The sequence below is a fragment of the Meleagris gallopavo genome, chromosome 5 (genome assembly GCF_905368555.1).
Source record: "Meleagris gallopavo chromosome 5, MGAL_WU_HG_1.1, whole genome shotgun sequence".
Lineage (NCBI taxonomy): Eukaryota > Metazoa > Chordata > Aves > Galliformes > Phasianidae > Meleagris > Meleagris gallopavo.
The window spans coordinates 11,294,715-11,322,611 of record NC_139408.1 but is presented as its reverse complement, the minus strand read 5'-3'; the positions used below and the strand labels follow the sequence as shown (position 1 = coordinate 11,322,611).

Here is a 27,897-nt window from a genome sequence, read left to right as displayed (position 1 = left end):
GCTGCTCCTGCCCTATCACCTGACTGTAACATTCATTCTAGCAGTTAAAATGGCAGTGTTGCAATGAGAGATTAAAAGGAATTCTTCACTGGTATTCTTTTCATAGTAACTTTTGTTTCGCATCCTTTTTTGTCCTTTTCCCCTTTTTGAAGAGCTCAGCATTTGGGAAGTGGATTGTGGATTGATTTTAGTTGTTGTTTTTTTTTTTTTTTTTTTTTTGGGGGGGGGGGAGGTTGATTTTTATGTGTCTGTGTGTTTTTATTGTTCCTCTTTAGCCAAATGAATTAATATGGATGCTGTTTTAACAGTATTTTCTAGATGCACACTATCAAGAGATACATGATATTTATAATGCATTACTTCTCTTCTAAAACCACAGCAAAGAGCAGGGAAATGGAAGAACTGTTGCTGCTGTAGGAAATATCATTACCAGTTTCACAAGGGATGTGGTTTAGTGATGAGACTCAAGAGGTCTGGTTGATGGTTGGCCTCGGTGATCTGAAAGGTCCAACCCACATAATTCTATGCTTCTATTCCTTGCTTGTTATCTAAGGGCTTTAAACTGGGACCAGAGAAAAAATGTGGCTTGTGCTAATACTACACTCGTGGTAGAAGTGGAGAGGCAGAATACAGTTACGCAGATAAAATGCATGAGTTCTGTCACTGCGACTGTAGATGGAGAAAATGGGCAGTTAAGAGAGAGCTCTTCTTCCAGAGTATCATTTTGCTGGGCAGCTTCAAAGAAAAAACAGTTGCTGAAGTATTGGTGTGTGTTCACCCTGAGGCACTAAGCATCTATTAGGGCTAGTGGGGGCAGAAATTGAAGACAGGTAGCTTTCCTTCCAGGGTAGCAGAAGGGCACAGCAAGTGCCAAACAGGTTACTACTGCAGCTGCCCCATGCAGCACCACGTGTGCTGTCTCCTTCCTGCCCAGCACTGGTAAAAGGCAGGTGCCCATCCCATAAAGGCTTGGGAAAACACCATTCTGCAGAGCGTCTTGAACCTCGTGCTGAACAGAGATACCCTCAGAAACTTTACAATCACCTATGGAAGATCCCGTAACGAAATGGCAAGAGGTAAAATACAGGACAGTGAGGTTTCATATGCTTTTAAGAATGTGCCTAGGATCAAAGACTGCAATTTGGCACAGCTCCTATTCTACGGACTTGCATAGAAAAGAAGTGAGAAAAGGAGCCAACGTATCAAGAATTTTGAAAGTGGAAGACCATGTTAGATCTTGAAGTATTAAGACATAAGATCTCAAAGAGGAAATGACTGGTTTCTGTTGTAAATGCAGCTTAGATGTCATAAGGCATCACTGCAGGAAAATAGAGTGGGAGAATTAGTTCATGCCCAGAGATTATATATCTTTTTAATGGTAGAACACTGATGGATAAATGTGTGAACACAGATGCCTCTTAGCCAGCACTTGGCTCGAACACACTGCATGGTTCCTTAATGTATTTTTATCCAGTCCCTGTATATAGGATCCAATCCCAGGAGTTTTCTGCCTCCTCACTCCAAAGGGCTGAAGTCTCAACAGTGACCAGAAGCCATCTCCAAGGAAGTTATTCTTCGGTGGGATCTGTAAAGCCCCAGAAGATGGAAGGCTCGCTGCTGTTATGGAGTCATTAAACCTGCAGCATTGATACAGATGGTCCAGAAGTTATTACCAAAGCAGACTCACAAATACGTTAGCATGGCAATAAATCAAAGGGCTGTACTGAAATGGGAGCAAAGCAGACCCAGAGCAGCAGCATGGCATGGGAGAGCTGCCCCAGCCAGACTTGTTCATTTTTCTGGACTGAGGCTTGGCTCAATCCCAAGGATATTGGTGGGATTGGCTGCCCATGGTGATGAAAATAGGGCTTCTTCCACCCTGCTGTCATCTATAAATTAACAAAAATCTTTATAACTTTATCCCCTCATTTTACCATGGCAATATAAATTAGGAAAAGTCAATTAGGAATAGTTACTTCAATTAGGAATAGTTACTACAATTAGGAAAAAATGAAAAGAAAGAAAGTTTTGAAATGTAAAACCTATTTTGAGGGCTCAAAAACTTACCCCTCATGACTACCCCTCATGATTCTGTACACAGCATTCAAGTATGGGATTTTTTCCCATGAGCCCAATTTGTCCTGCAGTACTTAACACAAATATGTTGGCTCACACTGAAGATCTGTCACTTTTCTCTTTTAAGTATCTGTCACTTGATCCCCAAAGACAGGGCTTCTTTCATTCTGCTCTAGAAATTCTCCACCAGAAGCCACTTGCTTTACTGTCCTATCTCAGCCAACAAGAGGTGAAGGGAAGAGGAGGTAAGTGGAAAATGACAATCTCAATAAAGAACAGAAGTGGAAACAAGGGAACGCCCTTCTAGCTCTATAGAGTTCAAGATTCCTAAACGCAGCATGGTATGTTCACACAGCTCCCCTTGTTGCACCGGGCTGCATCCCCAGCACCAGACCGTGAAGCGGTTCCCCATTCTGTAACATGTCAGAATCACAGAATCGTTTGAGTTGGAAGGGACCTTTAAAGGCCACCTGCTCCAACTCCCCTGCAGCGAGCAGGGACACCTACATTAGGTCAGGTGCTCCGAGCCCCATCCAGTTGGACTTTGCTTGTCTCCAGGCATAGGACATTCAGCACCTCTCTGGGCAACCTGTGCCAGTGCCTCACCACCCTCACTGTAATAAGCTTCTTCCTAACAACCACGTTCTTTAAACCTCTCCCCCAAACACATTTTTTTGATTCTATATCCATGCAGTTGCCGCCCTCTGGAGGATAAGGTACAGAATAAGACGATGAGAAAAGAGAAGGGAAAAAAGGCACCAAAGGCACAGCTGCCTCTTGTGTAACTATTTCCATCACTGTGAGAGCGCAAATCGTCACCGCTGAGTACTGAGTGATGGAGCAGAGCCTCTTTACGGTCACTTTAAAATGCTGGAAACCGCTGCGAGCTGCCCTCAGGCGGAGAACCGCACTTTTCCAGCTCTCTGGTTAACCCTTACGCCCGGAGCCGGGACCGGCCCAGGGCCGCCTTACCGAGGGCGCGACCGCTCGAGCCCAGCCACGCACGCCGGCTCTCGGCCTCCTCGGCTCCCCCTGGTGGCCGCGGCCCGGCCCGTCACGTCCCCGCTGTCGCTCTGCCGGCTCCGGCTGCGGCGGGGGCTGCGGCGGCGCCGTTCGCCCGCTCGGCCCCGTGGCGCGGCCGCCGCCCCCGCCCCCGGCCGGCAGCGGACATGGGGCGGCGCTGAGCGGCGGAGCGGCGGCGGGGAGCCATGCTGTCGAGGAAGGGGATCATTCCCGAGGAGTACGTGCTGACCCGGCTGGCCGAGGATGTGCCGGATCACGCCCGGTACCGCGCCCGGGAGCGACGGGCACGCTTCGTGGGCAAGAACGGCGCCTGCAACGTGGCCCACAAAAACATCCGGGAGCAGGGCCGGTTCCTCCAGGACGTCTTCACCACGTTGGTGGACCTCAAGTGGCCCCACACGCTGCTCATCTTCACCATGTCCTTCCTCTGCAGCTGGCTGCTCTTCGGCATGGTCTGGTGGCTCATCGCCTTCGCCCACGGAGACCTGGACCACGGCACCCGGCTGCAGCGCACCCCGGCCACGGAGGTCCCGGACGGCTTTGTGCCCTGCGTGACCAGCATCCACTCCTTCACCTCCGCCTTCCTCTTCTCCATCGAGGTGCAGGTGACGATCGGCTTCGGAGGACGCATGGTGACGGAGGAGTGCCCGGCCGCCATCCTGGTGCTGATTGTGCAGAACATCGTGGGGCTGGTGATCAACGCCATCATGCTGGGCTGCATCTTCATGAAGACCTCGCAAGCCCACCGCCGTGCCGAGACCCTCATCTTCAGCAAGCACGCGGTCATCGCCCTGCGGGATGGCAAGCTGTGCTTCATGCTGCGGGTGGGCGACCTCCGGAAGAGCATGATCATCAGTGCCACCATCCGCATGCAGGTGGTGAAGAAGACCTCCAGCCTGGAGGGGGAAGTGGTGCCCCTCAACCAGATCGACATCCAGATGGAGAACCCCGTGGGGGGCAACAGCATTTTCCTCGTCTCCCCACTCATCATCTACCACGTGATAGACAAGAACAGCCCCCTCTACGACATCTCCCCCACAAACCTTCACCACCACGAGGACCTGGAGATCATCGTCATCTTGGAAGGGGTGGTGGAGACGACTGGCATCACCACTCAAGCCAGAACCTCCTACCTGGCGGATGAAATCCTCTGGGGCCAGAGGTTTGTGCCCATCGTGGCCGAGGAAGATGGGCAGTACTCTGTGGACTACTCTAAATTTGGCAACACGGTGAAAGTGCCCACCCCTTCGTGCACTGCCAGGCAGCTGGAGGAGGACAAGAGCATTATGGACACAGTGCCATTTTCCCCTAGAAGTACCATAAGGAAGAGATCTATCAAGCTAAAGCCCAAGTTCACCATATCTGATGAGCCTTCCTGATGCCTTTTGACTGGGAAACTGTGTTAGGGCTTTGTGTCTGAAAGATCTCATAAATTCAAAACACTGAGGTGGCCTCTATTACTTTTTTAAAAAATTCAGGTCGGTAGCACAAGGTATGTTCTGCTGTTATTTATTGCGGGATAAATGTAAAGCTAATTATATTTTTTTAAAGGTGCAAGATTTCAGGCAGCACTGGGAGTAGGAAAATCCCGATCTGCAGCTTTAAATTTTGGTTCCGACTGTCATGCTGAGTTGCACGATCATTCTGCATTGATTAATCTCTAGGTAACTACGTATTTTCTCAAAAAACAAATGTTTCTCTATCCTCAGAGATTGCAGTTCTGGGGGTCTTGCAGTGTCTGTCTTAAAGTCGGTAGTTTTTAACTGCTCTTTTCTAACTTGAACAATCAATATCGAGAAATAAAGTATTAATAATTAATGAAGCAGGCTGAATTTAAACAGTAACAAGAAGGTCAGGCAGTGTAGTGCGACGCGAGCAGATCTGGGACGGTCTGTGCTATTATACTCAATGTCTTAAATAAACGGCTGGGTTTGCTGCATCCATATTGTATTGTATGGAGCCACTCCTACCACATGCAGTATGAAATCTATTTGGACATTTCCTTTTGTTTATTTTAAAACCCTTTACACTTCCAAAATAAAACAGTCAAGTGTACCTTTTGGGCTGTGTGTTTTTGATAGTAAGCATCGCTTTCCCCTAAAAAGAACAGCAGAAAACGTGCAACTGAGGCTAATCATAAATAGGAAACATTCTGTATTCTAATTGTCTAAATGAGAAGCAACATCTACTGCAACGGCAGTAGGGACACCCAGTAGGAAATGAATCTCTGCTTTAGGTTGGAGTGAACTCTGTTAGAGAATGTGGGACTATAAATAGAATCCGGTATTTTGAATGGGAGGGCAGTGCTGAATCCTGGAACGTATCTGCATGCGGCAGACAAAAGCTTTCACTCCTTTCCCTTTTGTAAAAGAAGCAGAGGTTTGTGCAGCGGGAAGGAGGGCTGTGCAGGACAGCAGGGTCTCTCCTGGGATGCCGGGTCACAAATACTACTGCTGAGGAAATGGTTTCCTTTCCATTCACACCCTGACCTCTGCACAGCCGGTGCCTGCTGAAGGTTTAGCAGAACTCAAGAGCATAGAAGCCATGTTCACCCTGTCAGCCCCACCGTGACAGCAGGAGTGGTTCCTCTCTGCATGCTCCTCTGTGTGGGGATGGCAGCAACAGCAGCAGCTTTATTCCTGCGTTATTAGGGTATAGCTAATTAACTGCAGTATGCTATTAACAGGACAAACTGCCACTCAATTAAAAAATACAACGTTCTGTAAACAAAGCCTAAATAAGCTTTATGGAACTGACCTGATGCCTGACTACAGTTGTTTTCACAGAGATGGCAGCAATGATGGGCGTTGATTGAGGGAGTTTCCTGATCAGATCCATGTGTGCTCGGTGATCCATCTGAGTAATAACACGGCCACATTTTTGACAGCTGGTCAGGGTAGCAATGGGACAGATGTTCCAGAGAGTCACAGAACTTCCCTTCTGACTATAGAACACCTTCAGGAATCTATAATAAAATAAAATTGTGTTCAGGTAAAATCACAGTTTGATTTAAAATGATAGAATTGTATCAATATTTTCAATACTTTTCTATTTCAGATCCTTGAATGTCTGTATCAGTGTTATCAGACTGCACTGAGGTGAATAAGTATCCATTCAATTTCCAAATGCCCCATACACCAACACTGTTCTGTTTCACAATGAAAAGGCAGTGAAACTAGCATTAGCACATTAGCAAGTAGTTAGTAAAGAAAATAGGAAAAGGCACATTTTACATTTGTAATAGTAATTTTTTTTTTTAAATCAAATAGAGAATGATGCAGTGCCTTTGTGTATTACATTTATTCTCTGAGTCCAGTTGACACATTATGTTCCAGCTTTCCCTCTTCCTGCACCAGTTCTATCACTCATCAGAGAGGCACTTGCAGCAAAGCCAGTTACTTTTCCTCAACACCTCTGTTCCTTTGAAAGTTCACTGTTCTTTATCCCTGTTCTGTTTTTACAATACTCACAGATATAATTTTAGCATTAGCTTTCCATGGACTTACACCATTGGATTCTCCTCCATTTCCAGAGTGCCTTGCATTAACATGTAAGATAGATTCAATGTTGTCACATAAAACTTCTTCAGATGGAGAAGTATTTGACCTAAATGTGAAGCAATTTCAGCAACTATTTTCAGGCCCTGATGTCAAGCCTCCTTTTCCCTCAGGGAGATCTGTGCTACAGAGAGGTAGAAAATTTTCTTTGTGAGATGGGGAGGGGATGGGTGGAAGGAAAGAGCTTGCCTCTGTTGGGCTGTTTTCAGAACCAGCTCTTATGTCACTCCCTTTACAAGCAGCTGCTCAATTTTCTGAAGTTTGGATGAAAAAAGCACTATCATATTAAGAGGAAGGCAGGATTTGTTCTATTAAAATCACTAGCTAATTATTTCAGTCCATTTGTTCGTAACTTTGAATTTCAGAAATCTTAATTTATTCTTTCCTCACTTTCAACATTCAGCAGTATTTCAGGGGCAGGGCAAGGGAGAAAAAGGGGCGCTGCTTATTTTGAAGGGCTCTTTCATTTTGCCATGTACAAAGTACTTGAGAACAGAAATTTCTGAGGATTTTCATGAAGTTGCACTTGTGCTGACCACCCACATCCTCTGTGTGGTGCATTCTGAAGAACACATCACTGCTGTCTTTTGAGGTAGAAAAGTCCTCATTCTCAGCAATGAGCAAACGTTGCATTTTCTGTAGCTGAGGTTCAACGTGAGCAAGCTTTTGGACTTGCTACTTTTTTTCTGATTGGTGCCATCCTGGGGTCCTGCTGAAGGAGCAGCTTGGGGCGATGTGCCGCTGTTCCTACTGCTGCTCCCTCCACGCTTCCTCTGCACAGAAACCTGTGGGAGGGAAGCTGCAGATGACGTGCTTGGGGATTGCCCTGACTGGGAGAGGACATGGACAGAGACAGTAGGAAGCTTTGAGTTTTGTAGCGACCTACTGCTCGATTCCTTAAGGGTGTGGTGAAGCCAGCTGTGTCCATGCAAATTGCTTTTCACATGCTATGGAATGTAGAGACCGTTACCAGCTTATACACACGGTTCACACTATTTAGTGCACTTAGTTTAGAGGTCGATGAAAGGGACAAAAGAATCGAAGGGTTTATTAATAAGAAACAGAGGCTGAAGAACATTTGTCATCATTCTAAAATACTTGCAGTGACAGCATAGCCATGGGGCATATCTGTTTTATGTTGCATTTCCTAATGAAATCAAGAGGCATACGTGTAAGAAATTAGAAGACAACAAGGTTTGATTTGGTCTCTTTATCCTCCAAGGCATACAATAAATATAGTATTATGGCAGTGCATTTCAGCAGGAAAACCTCCCTGTGAAACAGATAAAAAACAGAGGTGAACTCAGCAAGCTGGGTATTAGGGCAAAGGAGAGTCAGAGACACAGATTTTAAATTCACCGGTGACGTGGTGGGAAGATGTCAAGAAGCAATAAACTGTTTTCTTTTGAAGCAATTCATATCAGCAAAGGTGTGAAGATGCCGAAATGAGAAAACAGAGGTGTTAAAGTAGACGTGAGAGCTTCACATAAAAGTGTTTAACTAAACCAGTGCTTACATATCAAGATAGATTAGCAGAAGGGTCAGTGTCAAAATTCAGTCTGCCCTGTAAGGTGAGTGCAGGCCAGCCATGATCCTCATTGCTCAATCTGGACAGTGGGTAAATACTGCTTTGTGCTGGGCAAGGTACCAGTCACAAGAGAGCCCTTCTAGAGGCAGCATTTGTGGTGACTGATTCTTGTGGCTAGTTACTTATTAATAGTTAATAATACCAAACTAATGAAAAATTAATAGTCCTCTGAAAGCTGAATTGGTTTCCTCGTGTTTCCCTTCCTCTTCCACTCTTTCTTTGTATGTCAGTCGCCCCTACTAGATAATTATTGCAGGCCAGATGGCACAGCTTACTTTCAGTCTGGGATAAGGAAAAAGTGCTTAGAGAAATAAAATATAAAAATAAAGTCAATATTAGAGAACAATCTGTGAAATTGCCAAGCTTGCAACTGTCACAGTTATTTCTTGTACAAAGCATGGAACAAAATTCACCACAGATTATTTCCTGTTCATTGTACAGGTTGCTGCAGAAGGAGAAGTGGTTTAGTTCTTCAGGTATTGGTTGAGGAAAAGAGAAGAAGGTTCGGAAATGCTGCATTTTAGGTTTCCTGGTTATTATAGACACATCTTTCTCTCTTCCTGTACTCAAAGTCATATAGGTGTTGCCACTAAAAATGGAAAGGATCAATGTTCTTTGTAGTGCATGTTCCTGCATTGCCCTGCATTCATTGAGGGGCAGATGCTCCATCCCAAGATGGATACCTCAAACGCAACAGCTCTGACCCGGAAGGCAGTAAAAGAATTCCCACCTATTTGAATGCATTTTTGTATCAAAGGATCTGCTGAAAGCCTGTGCTGCAGCATTCAGGTGGATTCAATCAGCACTACAGACGTCACTCAAGAAAAGCTGCTGTTTGAGGTGGGAAGACCCTTATGGGAAGGAGGCCTTCGGGAATCCAGACCTGGGACACGTGCTCAGTGTGGCCGAGACTGTCTAGCTGCCTATAACAAATGACTCAGCGTACTATTTTTGATTTAGCAACGGGAGAAAGATATGTGATACAAACCTCCACCTCCCCCTCTCCCCCACCCAAGTAGAACTATTAAAAGTGCAGAAGACATTCTTGAGAGGCTGTAGATACCTCTGCCTCAGTCTTGCTTGCAGCACTGCTAGGTGCCTATGGAAGACAGCACAGCACACTGCCTGTTTTTGTTTGTTTGTTTGTTTTTGCTTACACTGCTATTTTGATGCATAATGCAACTTTAAAGAATCATCACAGGAAAATGACTCATTTAAAAAAAAAAAATTCTTCAAAAGAACATTAAAACTGTGCAGCCCCTCTTTGCCACTTGCCACTTTGCGCTTTTGTACCTGGCTTACCGAGTTTAAATGCAGGTGGCATATCCGCAGGAGGCTACCTCAAGCTGAGCAGCTCTAAGTCAGCAATCCTATGTGAATTGGTGTAGAGTCAGAGGTGTTATGATGGTGGCCTCACAGAGGGATGCCCCCTCTTTGCTGGAGCTTTCCCTGCCTGGAGGCATTGAGTATCCTGACTCATCCCAATGCCACACAGTGGTGGCCGTGAAGTCACCCTTTTCCTTCCCTGGATATTCTTTGTATGTCTGCCATTTAAATGGCATTTGTTTCCACTATCCAGGACATGGTAGACAAAATGGGTAAACAGCATTGTTATTATTTTTAGTTATGATAGTTATTTCTGAACAGAGCTGAAGCACAGAGAAATATCACTGCATATCAGGGGTGGCAGTAGGAGTCCTTAACTTCAACGAGTTTCAAATCAGGCCCCCATTTTAAATCCTAGGCCTTTAAATCCAAGAGAGTTTGCCAGGTTCGTTAGCACCAGGATTCTTCTCTTAGGGTTGACTCCTATTAAGTTGATAGGAGTGGGCAGCTGCCCCAAATAGTTTCTGATGGCGCTTTTATTAAAACATGCTGTTCCTTGTACTTTATGTTGAAAGTCTTTTTCTTCTCTAGTAGCCTATAGGAGCTTTTTGCTCTGTCTTGTAAGTGAAAGTCTTAACTTTTTTTCTCTGACGTGGGGGGTTATGGCTACTGTGCATTTTGTATATGCCTATTGATTGAGGAACTTGAATTACTTGAACGTTCATGACTCGGTTTGAGATCTGTTGTTTGTGTTCCTGCTGTCTCCCAGGCAGTGTACCAGTATTCTCAATATCCTGCCTATTCCCCAGATGCAGTTTTCAAGCGTTGGTTGCTGCACTCTAGCTTTAAACTTGATGGAAAACTCCTGGTAAAATAACATGTGTTTCAGAGGGCTGGGGGAAACAAGGACTGGGAAAATGAGTAGGAAGATTAGTATGTTTCTCTAACAAATGTATGGGTTTTATAAGAGCAAGATGTGCCTAAGAACAGCTTCTTTACAGAACATCACGGTAAATTTAGATCTTGAAGAAGCTGAGGAAATAAAGAAATTGCCTTCTCTATCCAGTTCTAATGATGATTTTGTAGGATGGCAAGCACTCTGTAGGCATGCTGAATGCATAATGGTGATTTGGAGGGCCTAATGGTTGGCTTTACCAAGGATTAGTGAATGAGGATATGAGGATAGCTCATACTTGTTGAGCATTCATCTAGAACTACAGGCAGTAAGCAGATATTTTTCCAAAGACAGTTTGTACTTAGAAATGTTTCTGTAAGAAGTAGTCACTATCTTTTCACAGATTCTCATCTATTGGATGTTGTCTGGACATCCTAGATTGAAATATTTAGGCTCAGAATCTGTGTGTAATGCATTCTTAAATGAATTATTTATATAGCTCTACAAACTTTTGTAAATATGATCATTCAGTTTCTAATATTGTAGTTTTTTTATTCCTGCTAAGTTGTTATTCTTGTACTTGATTTTTCTGTTTATTTGGTTCACTGCTGTATCGAGCCTAAAAAGTTTTGTTGTGTTCTTGGACAGTGTCTGCTTAAGGAAAAATATAAAATAACTGTTTTGTAATTGGCCTGTGATTTGCAGTCAGAACTCTTACGATCTTACCATTACAAGTATTTTCTGTGGTATTAGTTCTTTCTACAGTTGTGTGCATCTGCCTTCACTGAAGAGAGTCTGATTCTTTCATTAAGTGGAGCTCAATGAAGTTTTAAAATGTAGATTTCATCAAAAGTTTGTTCTTTAGTAGTAATGTTACATGTGATCCTATATTTTTTTGCTCCGCTTTTCTGTTGTTACTTAAGAAATGACTACAAGGATGGTCTGGTTTCTGTTTCTACTTCTTTGTATGTTGGAAAATATTTTATTTTTTAAGGAGTAGCTTCTTGTTGGCTAGAGAACCAGAATTACTTTTCTTTTTTTTAAGAGAATTTTAAATAAATAAATGCTATCTATCCTGCCTTAAAACAAATAATTTTCAGAGGGTTCTGTGTGGCTCTAATTTGCAGCCAGAGATTGCTTATTAGCAGCTTGTTAAGAACATGCTAGGTTCTCCTACTAAGTAGGAAGAACTACAATGATTTAAAATAGTAATAACTTTTTACTGACTCATCACAAAGAGAATGAATATATCTATACACAAATCCATAGTGCTGCACTGGGAAGTACTGCCAAATTAACATCAGTCTAAAGGTACATAATAGTATGTTCTCATTCCCCTGTATTCAGCGATCGCTGGTTTTCACATCAATTCACAGAAAAACTACTCCAAAACATTCTAAATTCAGCAGATGCCTTTTTACTGACTCTAAAAAACATGGAAGCAGTTCAGAGAATGTCTGATTAAAATTATCCATTGGAACATACATTTAATTCATTTTCTGAAAGCATTTAAATAAAGCTACCACTGATCAGCATCAGTTGACAGGTTTGATTTGATCCTTTAGGAGTTATAGGGAAAAGTAGTGTTTGTGTTTCAAGTGTAAGGAGTGGCTATTCAGTGCATAACTGTGGGATGGAAAGTTCAGTGATTTCCACGTTACTATAACATATAAAAATACATAAAAAGGTAACCTCTTTTAGTTAAGGCTCCAATATCTATAATAACTCTGAAGAATGTCTCATCCTCTCATCCAACTGCTCTAAAATAAAGTATTTGCTAAATAGAAGTCAGATTTAAACTTCCCCCTGAAAAATAAATAATAAGACATTTTACCTGCAAATTTGAGTTGAAAAGCTTTTTTCACAGATTGGTGTGCTGCTGGATTAATATCCTCTAATCCTAGTATGTGCAAACTTCAAGACTGTCTTACTAGGTGTATTTTGTATAAGAATTTCATCTCTGAGACAACAGGGCACTGCTGAAGTAAGAGAGAAAAGGCTCCATTAGAAAGCTGCTGAAATAAGATACTCCAGAGACATTAAGCTAAGAGTGTTTGTTAGGATTCACCTGCTAGTCTTGGAATCACAATAACCTTTCTCAGTAAGGTCCTGCACATACATGCATGCATGGTCATTACTGCATATAGTAGGAATACAGAAATTTTGCTCTTTGTTAAAGGATGGTTGTTTCTTCTATGGTATGGATGTATTCCTCCATCATCTCAGCAGCAGGAATAAGACTGAAGGTAGGAATTATGTATCAACGTAAGCACTTACCTTGAGCAGGCTATATCCAGCCTATTCATCATCACTTCTACCAATCAAAATATCCTGTTACTTAGCTAAAAATAAGAATGAAGAGAAAGCACTGTAGTTTGACATTAAACTAGTTAGGAAGCTTTACCACTGTACCTTGTCCTGAGTTTGATCTAAAATCAGTATCATTTTCTCAATACTAAAATACTACAGTATGAAATCAGATCTTGGGCTTGAGAGGGGAAAGTGAAATTGCTTCTGTCAGTGGGGTATGCCTCAGAAAGCAAACTAGTGTTAGAGCGGCTGAATTAAAGATAACAGCTTCAATTTGGAGCTCTTCAACTTTTAACCAACAATTTTACACAAGTTCTGTAGTAGGGAGTAAGACATTTTCCTCTCATTTGAAATAAAACTATTCAGGTAATTCCATTTCAACTTTTGTTTATACTGGTTTGTTGGAACTTCTGCAAAGAGTCTCAGTGGCAAAATGACATGCCAAGAGAATATATCAGCTTGAGCACACTGTGGACTAATTCAATAGCAAACTGGGGCTCAATCATGCTTGCCCAGTGACTCCTAAGTTATACCTTCCTGTCCCAAATGGTTCTGTACATCTGAAACAAAATCATTTCCTTTCAAGTTAAATCCAATTATGTCCTATAAGTTCTTTGCAAGGAAAGGACCCAAAAATGTACAATATGTTCCTGGAAGTCTTAACATGGATTTTTGTGATAAGTTTTCCCAGGGCCTTCTGCATTATTTTTGAAGCAAATTCTTTTTTGTCAATCGTGAAAGCTGTAGGAATTATCTGAAGCACAGCTTTTATGTAGAAACAATCATTTCAGCTGCCCAGAAACTCCTGGCTGACATAATCCTTGACTGTGTCTTTCTTCAGAAACAGTAGTTTGAATCACTTCAGAGATAGGCATGTTCTGTACTCTGGCTCACAGACCAAGAACAGTATCTGTGGCTTTTAGTAAACTTATGTAAACATAGGGCCCAGATGATATAGTATTTTCTAATGCCAGATAAGCAGATAAGAACGTGAAAAGGAGGTCAAAGAAACTCAATTATATAGAGCTCTTCACAGCCTTGGTATTTATATATTTGGGTATTTGTACAGGAAGCAAGAAGGTCTTGCTCAGTCTTACTCAGAAATGCAATAAGCATGAGGCATGATGTTCTTTTGACAGCCTAAATACAACATACTTCTAGTTCTTTATATAAGAAAATGAACACACAATAGTGCAATAATTGTTCAGGTGCAGGGCTTCTGTAACAAAAGACGTAACTACATGCTACATTTTCCTTGAAAATTAATCTGACTCATCAAGTTCCTTTACTAATGATTCTCACAGCCCACAAAACAGCTGCACCGGCACAATTTAAAAGGTGGTGAGTTATGAAGTATAAGCACTTTTCCTGCAGCAGAAGAAACAATCTACTTAGTTTCTGGTAAAGCAGCGATGTCATACTACTCAAAAATATCTCCACGTGTCTTCAAAAATATACTTCAAAAACTCAAATAACTATCATTTAATTATTTATTTATTTATGGAAGCATTTCTTAAAAACTCTAAAACCTCTCAAGTCTGCTCAAGGAACGTGGTTCCCAGATTTCTAGATTTAGGAATACAGATGTTGTGGAAGCTGAAATTCTCAAGCTAACTTTGAAGCTGAACCTACATTTCAAATTAAATTTAAATCTGTATCTGGTATATTATTATTATTTTGCATGTTTTAGTTTGCAAGTGCTGTGTAGGTGGTTTGGGGAAAAATGTGAATCAGATCTGGGTGGGATGGTGTGTGTGTGTATATGTGTATATATATATATATTATATATATATATATATATACACATATAATTATATATTTATATAATGCTTAATTAAGGTAGTTTGTGAGAAAGCCTGTGAAATGTTATCAGAAGGAGCACTTCCTGATCCACTTCAGCATCATCCTCATGCATCTGTGAATGTGAAGCTGGCTGTCCACAGTACAGCTATTTTCTGCAAAAAGGTGCCTTACTGGAAAACACAGTCACCACAAATGCCCTGAGAAAAGGGTGGCTTATGAGCAGAGGAAGCAGACTTGCTGCATGTTGAGGCAAAACAAGTAGAACCTTCCTGAAAGTTCTCTATTTGCTCACTATGATTTTTTTCTTACATCTACCATCTTAAAATAAATAAAGCGAGCACAAAACACAAACCCCATCCAACAAAACCTGAATGTTCTCTATCTGCCTGGAACATAATTCTTCGAAGAAAGATATCCAGGCCAACAAGTGACAACACTTACATTTTTCAGCTTCCTAACAGATGTGTTGGGTGTACAACCTGAAGGAACATAAGTCGTGGATGGCAGCAATTGAGAGCCCAAATACATGTGACTTTCAAGCTAGCACCCAGAAGTATGTTATCTGTTAGTGATCTGTGACTCACAATATCTAATAAACACTGCTGTTGTTTGCAAAGACAGTTGAACCCTTAACTTGTTGAAAGGCCTGTTGGCAGATAACAGTCACAGTAGTAACCAGATTCTTCTTGGAAATCTTAATCAACTTGGTGTCAGATGAATGCAGATAGCCTTTTCTGACTTGGCATACAAAGGTTGTCTTATCGCTTTCTATTGTGACTCCATTGTGATGGCTGAGTAGCCTGGAAATAAGTTAGTGAAGCTGTTTCTCTTCAAGCACGCTGATTTTGCATGTGTACACGTGCACATATGAGCTGAACCTTAGATACGTGCAGTGAAGACAGGAGTTGTTACTATTTAACATTTTCTTGTAGGTAAGAACATAGCAAAAGTACTTACACCATGAATATCATATGTGAATATTGATTGATAAACTTGTAATATTCAAACTTGTAATTGAAATTATTGATAAACCTGTAATATTCATTGGACAAGAAGTAAACACAGCATAGATTTTCATTCTTTCTCACTAAAGAAGTAAAATTCATAGAAAGACTGTATTTAGATAAAGAAATATAAAGCTATTGTAGGTGAAAATGAGCTGTGGCCTTATGGTTAAGTAGTATAACACTGACCATAGACAAACTAGAGAAATAGGGAAATGTTATCAAAAACCTAAGGCGTGTTTTGACCACAACACTGTATCCCTTTATCTTGGTTCTCATAACATCATGATTTTATCAGTTCATTTGACTATTGGTAACTGTTCTTCCACGCAAGCTTTGAAGACTGAACAAACTAGCCTTCCTAAGCTGGCTCTGATATATTCAGTTCTCATCGTTAGAATTTTCCCAAAAAATACTGATATGAAGCAGCTTACAACTATTGCCGGAGAAGCTGGTCCTTAAGCAGCGTTGGGAATGACATGACTTGATATGTGCATCTCCTAGCTGTATTTTTGACAGAAATTGTGCTGCACTACCTTTTTTTATTTTGCTATTTGATGAGTAGGATCCTTCACTAGAAAGAGAAGGGTAAACATGAACAGTATCCTTTCCTGGTTCTTATCTTGGGCTTTTTAAAATACGAGGTGATTCGCATGGTGTTGATGTCCAGATGTGGTGGATTGTACTTGGAGATCAAGTACAGTATGGAGATGTCTGTGTTCAGGAAAAACATTGTTCGTTTAGTTCTTACTTTCAGAGTCTCTTCAAAAAGGAAACAGCATATTTTAAGAAATGTATTCTTAGAAAAAGGGTGAAAAGAGCCCTTTTAAAACGTGTCAGCTTTAATTTGGCTCCTGAGGGATCATTTCGTTCTCACCCTCCTATTTTATTATGCCACCAGACTGCTTTTTAACGTGCTTTCGAGAGTGCTCAGTAATCCTAATCTCAAGCTCCCTCTAGTGGAAAAAAATGGTATGTGACTGTACACGATTAGAAATCACTCGATTTTAAAACAGGTGCTGTGGCACTTCCCCGTGGTACTCAATGCACTGGCAATGTCTGAATAGTCTCTAGTATAGATGTAGGCTCAGGAATTTCACTCCTTGCTACTCAAGTGTATGGAGTCTTTTTGTGAAATTTCCATGTGTACAAGTTTGCATAGAGTATCAAAGTCATGGCTGAATAATACTTCCTCTCTGACTACATGGGCTCTGAATTCATGAAGCAGGGTAGCTTGGTATGATGCAGATGCTGGAGGGCTGCCTGTGCCTCCATCCTGCTTTCTCTAATGTCATCTGTTCCAGGGAACATAGAAACTGATGCCCTCTTAATATGCTGTTGATAGTAATTATAGGCTAATGGGAAAGTGTAAAATGATGTATTAGAAGGGAAACTGTATACTCTCTCCATCTATAACACAGAAATGACTCTATGTGCAGTTGCCTAGAAGGTAGCTCTAGTGAACTGTTATGTGTTAAAGTAATGCAAGTCTGAATGAACATAAGCTGTTTAAAATGGCAGCTGAACAGCAGTCACGATGCAGTCTTTCAGACTGAGAGTCTCTTGATATGATGGAAAAGGTGCAATGTGTGGAGAGATCAGCATTGTAATGCTGCTCTCTGTATTTGTCAATGATAAGTGTACCAGGTTTAGAAGCTTGGGTATATCTGGGGAAAAAGAAATAATTAAAAAAGAAAACCTCTTTCCATCATGGTATTTTGCTTTACTGCATAAGCAAGTATGTAGGCTGTTTAACACATCATTTAAGTGCAGCTTTTAAGGCATTAAAACATTAGGGCATTAGTAAATTGTTTTGGTACTTGCTGTCTGCAATTGTGTAAATTACGAGACTCAAGCTAGTTCACTATTTCCTATTAAGTAGCAAAAAAAATAAGGTGTCTTTTAGAAATGTAACCTAGGTCTGATAAGTGCTGCTGTGTTTCCGGATGGGACTCATCTTTAAGTGCTATGACACAACTACCTCTTAATTTTAGCAACAGATATTTGAAGATGCAAACAAGAAAGGACTTCTAAGGTAAACATTAATGACAACTCCTGGCATTTGCTACCTACTTTGCTTACATTACAAAAGGACACTCCATACACCTCAGAGCTTAATTTCCTTGAAGAATGTCACCATACATTGTCTTTTTGTTATTCAGTGTGTGCTTACCAACACTATGCTTATACTGTACACAATGGAAGTTCCATGAGCCATCATGTCCCATGCATCTCCCCAAAATACACACTGTCACTGCAATTCTGACATCCTGAAATGGCTAATACCTGGCTTTGAAGGCAGAATCTGTAAATGAAAACAAAGCAAGCTATAGCAAAATCTGCTACTGTAATTCATGGGTATTTCTACTTTTCCAGGATTTCTCTTTTGAACTGGAACACTTCAGGGAAGTATGTGGTGTTAACACCTAGTTTCTCATGGTGGTGCAGTTTCATCGGTTTATTTTTTTATGAATACAGAAAATGTAGCATTCAAATACTTATTTAGTGAGTGAATAGCTATTGTGGTGATGCAGCCGGTGTCAGGAAGAATAACAGATGTCTATTTGTTTGTGAAATATTTTTACCTCTTTCCAGAAAGCACGCAACAAACAGGAAGGCAAAAATGAGCTTATACACAAGATCTAAGCCGCAAAGACTTTGTATGCTTGTGCACAGCCCAAAGCCTGCCCAGCCATACCTGGCTGGATATGCTCACCCCCTATGCAAACTCAAAAACAATGCAGTGTCAGCACCTTGAAACATCACCTGTTCTCTCTTGGGAGCAGACTTGGGGCTGCACTGAGTCATGCCCCTCTCTGGCCCCCAAACCAGTGGGCTGACAGGAGGAAGCAGAAGGGAATGCTCCTTGCCTGTGGTGCTGCTTGCTGGCAGCAGTTGCCTCATTCTCACACACTTAAAATAAAACACTGTAAGTCCGTGACTGCACTGAGATTCAGTTTAATCCAGTTAAAAACTAATCAATACAAACTATGGACTGGGGCTTTTTTTCTTACATATATTGCACTGGAAGATAAAAATTTATACACCACTGACCAAATCTTACCCCTTAATCCTCCTACTGAAATCCCAGCCAAGTACAGAACAAAATATCTGCATCTTTGTCTTGAAACTGATGCCTCTATGAGGTTACATTCAATTTTCCTGTAAATCACCTCCTAAAGGAAAAACAGAGTACAGGTGAAAGCACTGGTGCCCATGATATTCCAGTCCCTTGTTTATCTGCAATTATAGCATTCTACTTCCCGACATAGCTGTAAGTGAAGGGTTTTTTTAATCTTTTAAAAAGCTCCTGAGAAATCCATACCATAGAAGAAAACATGCTGTAAGTGGATAATGTAATACTTTCAGTCTCTGTTGTGGACAAGGGAATCAAATGAAAGATGTCATCGTTGAAAACAAGCCGTGTTAAAAAAGGGTCAAATCAGTTACATGTTCCATGTGTAGGTATGACTTTAGCATGCTGCATAACGTCTAAGTCGGATGTTCCTTACAGTGAGATAAAGTTTATCTCAGAATTAATCTTCAAAAATAATTTGATTATGCTCAGATTGAGACCTCGTTAGCTTGGGTCTGAAGAATAATGTCCGTTCCCCAGAAGACAACAAGATGGGTAGTATCAGGTCAGGCCTGTTTGCTGGTAGAGCAGACCTGACTGACCATCTTCTGGGAAAATAACCACTCAGTCCTCACTATCTATGCAGACAAGTGGAACAGATAATGATTCATATCAGATTCTGAATTGGACAAACAAGTATGAATCTGTAATTTGGACTCTCATCTCAAAAATGTTTAGGCAGCAAATTTAGGGTCTGCTCAGTAGGAGTTAAATAACTTAAGTGTTACTGCGAACTAAGGCATTGACTTCCTCACAATTTAGCACAAACATCTGACAGCCGGACTACAACTTTGATCATTGTTAGAGATAAATCCGATCAATAATTCTAAAGTTTAGAAAACTGCCTGTTTTTACTTCTAAAAACTGAACCTAAGTATACTGTTAAAATGCAAACCTATCACTAAAATTAACACTGACAAGAACATTTAGGTACCAGACAGCAACTGAAGGAAAGATATGCCTTATTTTATGCTGAATGCAGCTCAGTGGTTAGTTGAAATGTAAAACTGGGAACTCTTGTTAACTCGTGATGAAATAATAAATGAAAACTCTGGCTTCTTCTAGGCATCTGCTTCAGACACAACTGACACTACCCTGTGGCTAGCATGAGACGAGTTCAGCAGCCATGTTACAACAGTTCTTTATGAAATTCTCCGTGTATTTAAAAGTAAATAATGTAAAGGGGATAAAATGCTTTTCTTCCATTCCAGGGACAGTGAGATTCTTAAAACTGAAATGTAGTTTGCACTGCAGTGAAAACAAAGCTTGAACTATGGCAAGCACTTGAGAGCATACACTGCATTACCTATAATAACAGTGATGAGGCAGATGTAATGTGAAGGAAGAATGATTTGTATGGTAGAAATGCATTCAGAATAAAAGTTTCAGTCCTTGATTCTCTGAAAACATCTCCTGCTGTATCGTTCTTTCTTTGTAAAATTTCATGTGGTACAAGGAGAAGGAAAAAAGTCCCCTCCTTTTTTTGTGGTGTTAGAGTAACTCACTCATTGTTCTCCTCTTTCCTTGCTCTGCTCCTGATTATTATGCTTACAGCCCTAAGGCCAAGACGCTGCACTGGGGAATGTTACTCTGGTTGTAGCTGTAACTATGTCTTGTTCTCTCAAAAAGTTATGGAAACATACTTCAGCCTCCTGACAATGATATAAACTGATGTTAGAATTACATAGAAGTAACAAACAGTGGCTTTTGAAACTAAAATTAGAAACAAATTAAGATACTAACAACGTACAGAGAGAACAACAACAAAGTAAATCTAATTGCTGGATCGGTATAAATGAATGAAATGTAATTAACAAGATGAAATAGATAAAGAAACCTAATCTATTCCAGCAATGAGTTTCTTTACACTGTGTAAAGAACATGAATATGCTCAATTCTGCTGAAAGAAGCACTAAGCATGTAAGCAGTATGACTAGCCTCTATCAATCAGAAGTCTTCAGTAAGAAACTTAAATATCAAATATCAATACAAAATATTAGTAACTGCCACCTGTCTTTGAGTTTGCCTAAAATATTTGAGTATTACTCTGACAGGAACATCTTTTCTTAGGAGATGCCTGCCTGCTTCTTTGCTCAAAACCCAAATGATCTCTTTGAATGACAGTGTAAGCAATTAGCCACAGAAGTGGAAGAAAATACAAAGGATGCTTGCCAAGGTGTGTGTATATCAGTTCAGAGCCAACGTTATACAATCAGAGCAATACATATTTTTTTTTAACAACAACAAACACAAAGCTAGAAAAAGAAGGAGGCTTTACACTCAGTCTAAAGTAGATGACAAGGAAGGACAATCACACAGCTTTTCAACATTATAGCAAAACCCACAGGAAAGACAACTTCTGCTGCCGAGTTTTTGTTTTGTTGTTGGTTGTTTTGTTTGGTTTTTGAAAAATCTTGGCTTACAATATGAGGGAGCTATCCTGGTTCTATACCAAAATAATACAATCAAGTAGCACCCTTGTTTTAGACATTTCATAAATGTACATCAACTAACTGCTGAAAGACAAATACTAACAGTGAGACTCTTAACAAGTCAAAGATTCATGTCTGAGAAGAGCTTTTAGAAGCACATGGTGCATTTTGAAAAATCTGGTACTACCACAAGAGGTAGGAAAATCCGTGCAGAAAAAGACAGTGAGTCTTGTTCTGTTTTGTACAATATTTCCATCAACATAAAAAGCTTATTTAATAGCATGCAAAATTTTGAGATCACTTGGCACCTGATGAAAGAAACAGGGACAAAAGAACTATCCCCAGAGCCAAATGAGTGAGCCAACTGCTACACAGAATTACTCTTAACAAGGAGAGTTCAGACCAATCCACTAGAAGTACAGTATTCCTTTTGAAGGCTTACAGTGAAATTCTTAGGTTTCTGTAAACATGAAAAGTATTCACTGTTCCATGCAATTGTGGTGGCTAAATTTTAGAAAGTGCAAATTTTCTAAAAGTTAAGCGTAAGAATTTTCGTTTTTATTTGGTCTCAAAAGAAGAAAGTGGTTGGTAGTACTGGAAACGGTAGGCCTTTGTCTATAATCTGTTTCCCTGTACTTTGCTTCTCAACATTTCTGGAAAGAGTTTCTACATAAAACAAGACCTAAGTTGATATTCAGTTCAGTTTGCTGCTGCTTCTCAGAAAAGGTAGCAATTCATAGCTAAACACACAATGGCAGACATCTCCTCCCTCTTTTAATAACAGAGCAGTCCAAGAGCTGAGTCCCTTGGCCATAAAAACTTTTAATAATAAGTTTCCTTATTTTTTTCCCCCCGTTATAGCTGCTAAATGATCCCCGCTGCCTTTCTTACGGATGTATTGCCGAGAAAATTAATTTATGATTCAAGTCTGATTGATATTTAATCTCTAACATTCCCGGTGATTTTACAATCTGGGAAAGAAAGTGGAGAGTTCATTACCCCTTTTTTTTTTTTTTTTTTTTGTCCCTCTCCCTTTCCTGCCTTTTACCCTCCCCCCAAAATAATAAAGATGCTATAAAGTTGAGGCACGAGTGGTTAAGGGTGAACTTGATCAGTTCTAGCAGCTGGTTCTTGGATATGTCCTGGTGGTAAAGGCTGATCACCTCCTGCAGGATGTTTTGGTGCTTCTTCAATTTTGTGTTCGCCAGCTGTAAAACAGGAATAAAACTGCTTAAAATTTCTCAATTAAATGAGCTCCACATGTGAGAAGTCTCTAAAGTAATGTTTGTAGTGTACAGACAATCAAATTGAACCACCTGTTTTTATTTTGTAATTGGAAGCTGGAACTTATGTGACTAACAATGAAATCAGATTGAGTTTACCCAACAGGCTGCAAAATGATAATATTGAGAATTTCTTAGATTACTAGTTGCTTTTGTTTTCAGTAAAAATGTTTTTATTTATATAATCTCTTTTTGGATACTAATCTGTTCTTTCTAAAACATACTACATGTTTATGAAACCTTTAATCTTAACATGGCAAGCTTGAAAAAAAAAAAATGAACAACTTGCTTCTGTATTTTAATCCTTACTGCTCTGACAATCTGTACAACTATCTCCTTTTGCCACCCTCAGAATGCTAGCTTTCATAGTTGGGACCTCCTTAACACAGACAATGAATAGTGAATAGTTTTGGCTAATAAAATGAGAGCTTAGGATACTTGTCTAATGACTTCACAAAAACTTTTTACATAAAAATAATACAAGTTTTAAGAACGCTATCAGTTACTGCCAGTGTTAAAAAATGTATCACTAAACCAAGTCCAAGGGATCTGCTATTACAAACTGTGTTTTTACTGAAGGAAAGATAAAGAGAAGTTATCATAACTAAGGGTTATAAATTAAAATTAGCCCCAAGAAGCTCTGAAGCAAATGAAAGACAAAACGAAACTGATGTTCAAATTCCATTGTTTCTTGCTTTGCACATAAAACTGAGTAGCTTGAGGATATAATTCCAGGATACTCAGCAAAGTGAGCTGTAATCACTGAAAATGGCATTTCAGGTTTGAAACCTCACTGTTGGCCCCACAGGTGCTGTTAAGTCCTTCCAATATTCAAACGGCTGACTGGATACAGCCCAAAGCTTTATGTTCAAGATGTTAAAAATTCCTTGAGCTGTACTGATAATGTTAGCACATAAACATGGAAGCCAATAAAGCCATATTAGTTTCTAGATGGGGAGGAAAATGTTTGGATGTATGAACAACAGAGGTAAGAAGTGTTAAAATATACCCGACCACTTTTTTGTTACCAATAATCATATGGAATGATTTATTGTGGCTTTATTGTCTGTGCATGTTGAAGCAATTGGTTGCTCATGTTGTCTAAAACTTGTCACATCGTGTTGTGCTCAAATGCAGAGAGGACAGACATGTTGAAAGCATTTCAATGTTTTGATTTGTTTCCCAGTCAGAGACTGGGAACACAATTCTGGATTACAATCTGGAATTCCAGGATACAGTTAAGAGAATAACAGCTAAGAGACAGCTTTCATCTAGCTGCCTAACTACTGATAGCCATTAAATGATAGGTGCACCAACATTAGTGCTTGTGCAGACATCTTGGGATCAGAAGCATGGTTGTACAACAAGCAATGAAGCTTAAATTACTGTAATTTCACATTCTTGCTACTCAATTGAGGTATATTACAACATGTTTGCACAAGGCAAACTACATTTAATGCACCTATCTCTGGTAATGCAGTCATAGGACATTAGATAGGCGTGGTTATTTGTATGCTCCTACTCTTCTCTGAATATCAGAGTTATCCTAGATCTCACTATTTTTAGACTGACATGCAAAACACTCCAAAAAAATGCAATCCTTTCTCTGTCCATCTGGTGCTATAAGTTAGAACTTTTTTTTTCCCCCCTATAAATATAAAATTGCTGAGATTTCAGTAACATTTAAAAAGGCTTCCATACTTCTATCTTAAAGACAGTTTAGTGAGCCTCCCTACAGAGATCATTAAAATCACATTATACATTATAATACATTTACATTATAATAGTTTGAACAGAAAATGTATTTTTAATGACTGTAATGTCAGAGATCCTAAAGTACACAAACTTTACAGAAAGATACGTACGGGGCTGGAATTTCAGTTCTCCAGCTGGTCCTGCAGGCGGATTTGCTTGTTGTAGTTTCTTTTGCTCCATCTGTTTTACAACCTGGTGAAAAACAAAGTAACACAGTTGAAAAACTTTACTCTGTCAACTTTCTCTGATTTAAGTGAATACACACAGGAAACAGATGCACATCATTACATTGAGTCTTGGTTAGCGGGAAAACTACTGAGTTGAGATGCTTTCACTGTTTGCTATAACCTGAAGTAATGGATTATGACATGCTGCAGTACTGCTGATGTTAAAATTCAACTGAGATTCCTAAGAGAAATCAAGATGAAAGATGCTCCAAAGCTGGGGACTCTCATAAGCCTTTAGACATTTAAGAACACAGAAGAGAGAGAAAAAATACTGTTGTCACAAGCGTACCTGCTGAAGCTCTTGTTTCTGAGCCTGAAGCTGGTCTTGCTGCCTCTGAAGCTCCTCTTTCTGTTTCTGAAGTTCTTCTGCCTTCTTTCTAAGTTGATCTTCCTGCTGAGAAATATGACTTTCAAATTCCTTCAGTTCATCCTCAGTGAAGAGCTGCTGTTGATCTAGTGTCTGCAAAAAAATACAAAGATGAATATTTGGGTAGGAATGCATAACTATTTTGATTATCTTTCCACTGAAATAATCATTAGCTGAATTGTACAGTTCACTAGAAGCCACTAATCATAATGTAAAGAGTTACTATTTTCACTTAAACAGTAAAATAGCTATTTCTCAGCTATTTTCTCAGCAAGATTCTACTACAAGTTCAGAGGTGGGAGGAAAAAAATCCTCTTGCTTCCAACTGAGCTCGTATCTCCCCCTTTAAAGTAATTCATAAATGAAATGTGCATTTTATCTTTGAAAAGATGTGGATAAAGATCATCTAGGATCCACGTGGTGGCAGTGCAAGACCGTTTCTGTTTGTGTGTGGACCACAAAGATTACATCTGTACTGTATTAGTCTGTTACATTTTGTACACTGCATTTAGCTAGGGCATTTAACCACACACATACCAAAACAGGACTGAAAAAAGGCAAAGGTCAGACACATGCCATTTGGTTTCCTGGTTAGAGTGATGGTAATAGTACAGTATGTTGCACTTGGAATACATTCTCATTACCTCCCAGCTATCTGGCTCCAAAAATTCTTTTTTTTCTGTAGCCCGCAGGAACTCTTCCAAAGTTACTAATCTGTCCTTGTTGATGTCAACCTGTTTGAAGCAAAAAATTAAACTCAGGTTGGGTTTTGGTGGAGAAAACATTTAATTCTTCACATGCAACCATTTTATTTTTAAATTATCCCATTTTCAAATGAATGCCTGCAACATCTTCTAAAAATGTTTCTTATAAGCCATTTATTTAATAAAAATGGAAATAAAAAGTAAATCCTCACATTTCACTTGGAATTAATCGGAAAAACGTGTGGCTGCAGCCCCAGTGCATTATAGTAGCATGCTTGATGTTTTTGAGAAAAAAAAAAATTGTAGCTTTTTGGTAATAACAGTATAATTCTGAGTCAGAGCAATCTCTACTGTTGGATAGGGAGATTTCAAAACAAAGCTGAAACTGTGTCAGAAACCTTTAAAGGGAAGAGAAGAAATTCCTTCCTTCATGAGTAAAAGAAGTCCAGGCTTGCTCCAATCCTCAAGCTTAAGAAATAAAGTTGAATAGAGAAAAAATACATGCAAAAAAAGAGGGATTCAAAACATCCTCTTCCCTTTCCTCTGCCTCCTGAAGAAAAAACTAATGAGAACCAGTAATGATACTCACAGTCATAAATAATGCCTTGAGCTCACTTGTCTTTTTTGAAAGGACAAAAACCAGAAGATAGTGCTTTCCTTTGTCTTTCCACAGAATGTTACCCTACTGCCAAGTGTAAGAGGACATTCACAGTCCTCCCTGTTTAACAAAATTCACTGGGAATTTGTATTAAATCTGAGTACTTGCAAAGTGAGGTTGTAGTACAAGTCTTCCTCTGGAATTTCTTTAAATGAAAACAGATCTAGTCTGCAGGCATTTACATCGACCTAAGATAGGGCCTGAAAACTGTGGCTTTCTGATCTCAGTACTAATAACAATGTTGAGCCCTTCTGCTGTACTTAGAAAATCCTCAGTATTAGGACTATTTTTTTTTTTAATATAGTAGGAAAACATAAACTTTGTTAAACATTAGTCTATACCTCATTCATTACATGTTCTCTCATTCTCAGCCTCTCTTCTTCCATTTCAACCATGTCATCCTCTTCATTTTTTGGATCATAAACTTTTTCTAGCTGAAATTCAAATTTAGCAAATGTTATTTTGGAGAAAGGACTGTTCATTCAAGTGATGGATTTGGAATAGTAGTCTGAGACAGACGAAAATGTGAGTTCATCATTTTTCCAAGCATGTGTATAAGTGTAAATCTCTTCTTTTACCATAGTATTTAAGTAACAAGTGAGCATGTCATCACTGCTAAGGAAGAAGTTCTCAGTTAATTCACGTGGTCTGCTGAAATTCAGTGCTTTAGACATCGACCTCAGCATGCAGTCTGCATACATGTTTGATTCAAAGCAAACTGAGTTTCAAGAGTTTCTTGAACAGGAAAGAGCAATTTTTTTTTTTTTTTATCTGAGCATGCTGTCCACAGTGTAAGCATTCAGGATATCACAAGATAAACTGAGTGCTAAGCTCAATTGTCCACTCCTTTTCTTAAACAGTCTTTCTGGTGAGTTCACACGTTTATTTGCTTCTCTTTAGTTTTCTAAGCAATTTAGCTTAGCTTTCTCTGTCATAGATAAAAAGGCCACAGATTATTAATTTTTAAATCACAACACTGTGAAATGCTGGGACACACTTGTCAAAAAAGACTGCTGTACATTTTTCTAGCACATAAAGGGATTACAACAACCAGTACGTACTGTTAAAAATTAGTATTTTGAAAATTTCACTTCTACAGTAGTTCAGATTTATAATATTGCATATGTAGCATAAAGCATATTTATTCCCTGATTCATTAAATCTAAAAGGAAGTCTAACAAATTCTAAAGCTCATTAGTGCCAGCTATAATATTGGATTTTTGCATGGGAAGCTTTTCTTTGTTACAAGACAGAACCTACCAAAAAAACAAAAGCCAAGGCCTTCTGTTTACCAGCTGTTTCTGTAGTACCTTGCTGCCACTCTGGGAGGCAAAAAAGTACTAGTATTTCTGCTTTTTAAGAGCAGCTTAAAGAAACTAAGGGGTTGCCTGCTTTACCAAATGTACCTTTGATCCAAACTAGCTAGATGCAAATAATGTGAAATCCCTGCTGCCCCTTCTACAGTGTGTCGTCCTTCATTGTACAGCACTTAAATCTGATGAGGCAAATGAATTCATTTTGATTCTTTGTCAAGAGATACAACCTAAGTATTTTCAAGTGAGCGTGACCCTTTGTCTTTCTATAAGGTTTATGACTGGCTCTGAATGTGCACAGCTACTCAGCTTCAAAACCTACTAGACTGCATTGAGCAAAGCAGATTTGCAGCTCTACACTGCAAATTATACAGGTATACTGTCCAGAGGATTAATAATGAAATCTCAATTGAACTTCTGGCAGAAGAGTATATCATCTA

At 39.8% G+C, this 27,897-nt stretch overlaps 2 protein-coding genes across 2 annotated transcripts in view; one reads left to right on the top strand and one right to left on the bottom strand.

Annotated features, from left to right (window-relative positions):
* Window positions 1-3,146: 3,146 nt before the first annotated feature.
* Window positions 3,147-5,186, top strand: KCNJ11 (potassium inwardly rectifying channel subfamily J member 11). The gene has a single exon (XM_010711086.4). It carries the CDS (start codon window positions 3,285-3,287, stop codon window positions 4,476-4,478), a length of 1,194 nt encoding a protein of 397 aa, XP_010709388.1. The 5' UTR covers window positions 3,147-3,284; the 3' UTR covers window positions 4,479-5,186.
* Window positions 5,187-18,524: 13,338 nt separating this feature from the next.
* Window positions 18,525-27,897, bottom strand: part of NUCB2 (nucleobindin 2) — a 29,749-nt gene continuing 20,376 nt past the window's right edge. Inside the window, exons 9-13 of the mRNA XM_010711117.3 lie at window positions 26,486-26,578; window positions 25,427-25,516; window positions 24,705-24,875; window positions 24,299-24,380; window positions 18,525-22,358 (exon numbers count right to left, since the gene is read on the bottom strand). Of these exons, the coding sequence (XP_010709419.3) occupies window positions 22,246-22,358; window positions 24,299-24,380; window positions 24,705-24,875; window positions 25,427-25,516; window positions 26,486-26,578 (549 nt within the window). The 3' untranslated portion in view covers window positions 18,525-22,245. The remainder of the gene's footprint in view (window positions 22,359-24,298; window positions 24,381-24,704; window positions 24,876-25,426; window positions 25,517-26,485; window positions 26,579-27,897) is intronic.

What these genes read in the sequence shown, in the direction of transcription:
- KCNJ11 (XM_010711086.4), top strand. Translation starts at nt 3,285, where the DNA reads ATGCTGTCGAGGAAGGGGATCATTCCCGAGGAGTACGTGCTGACCCGG.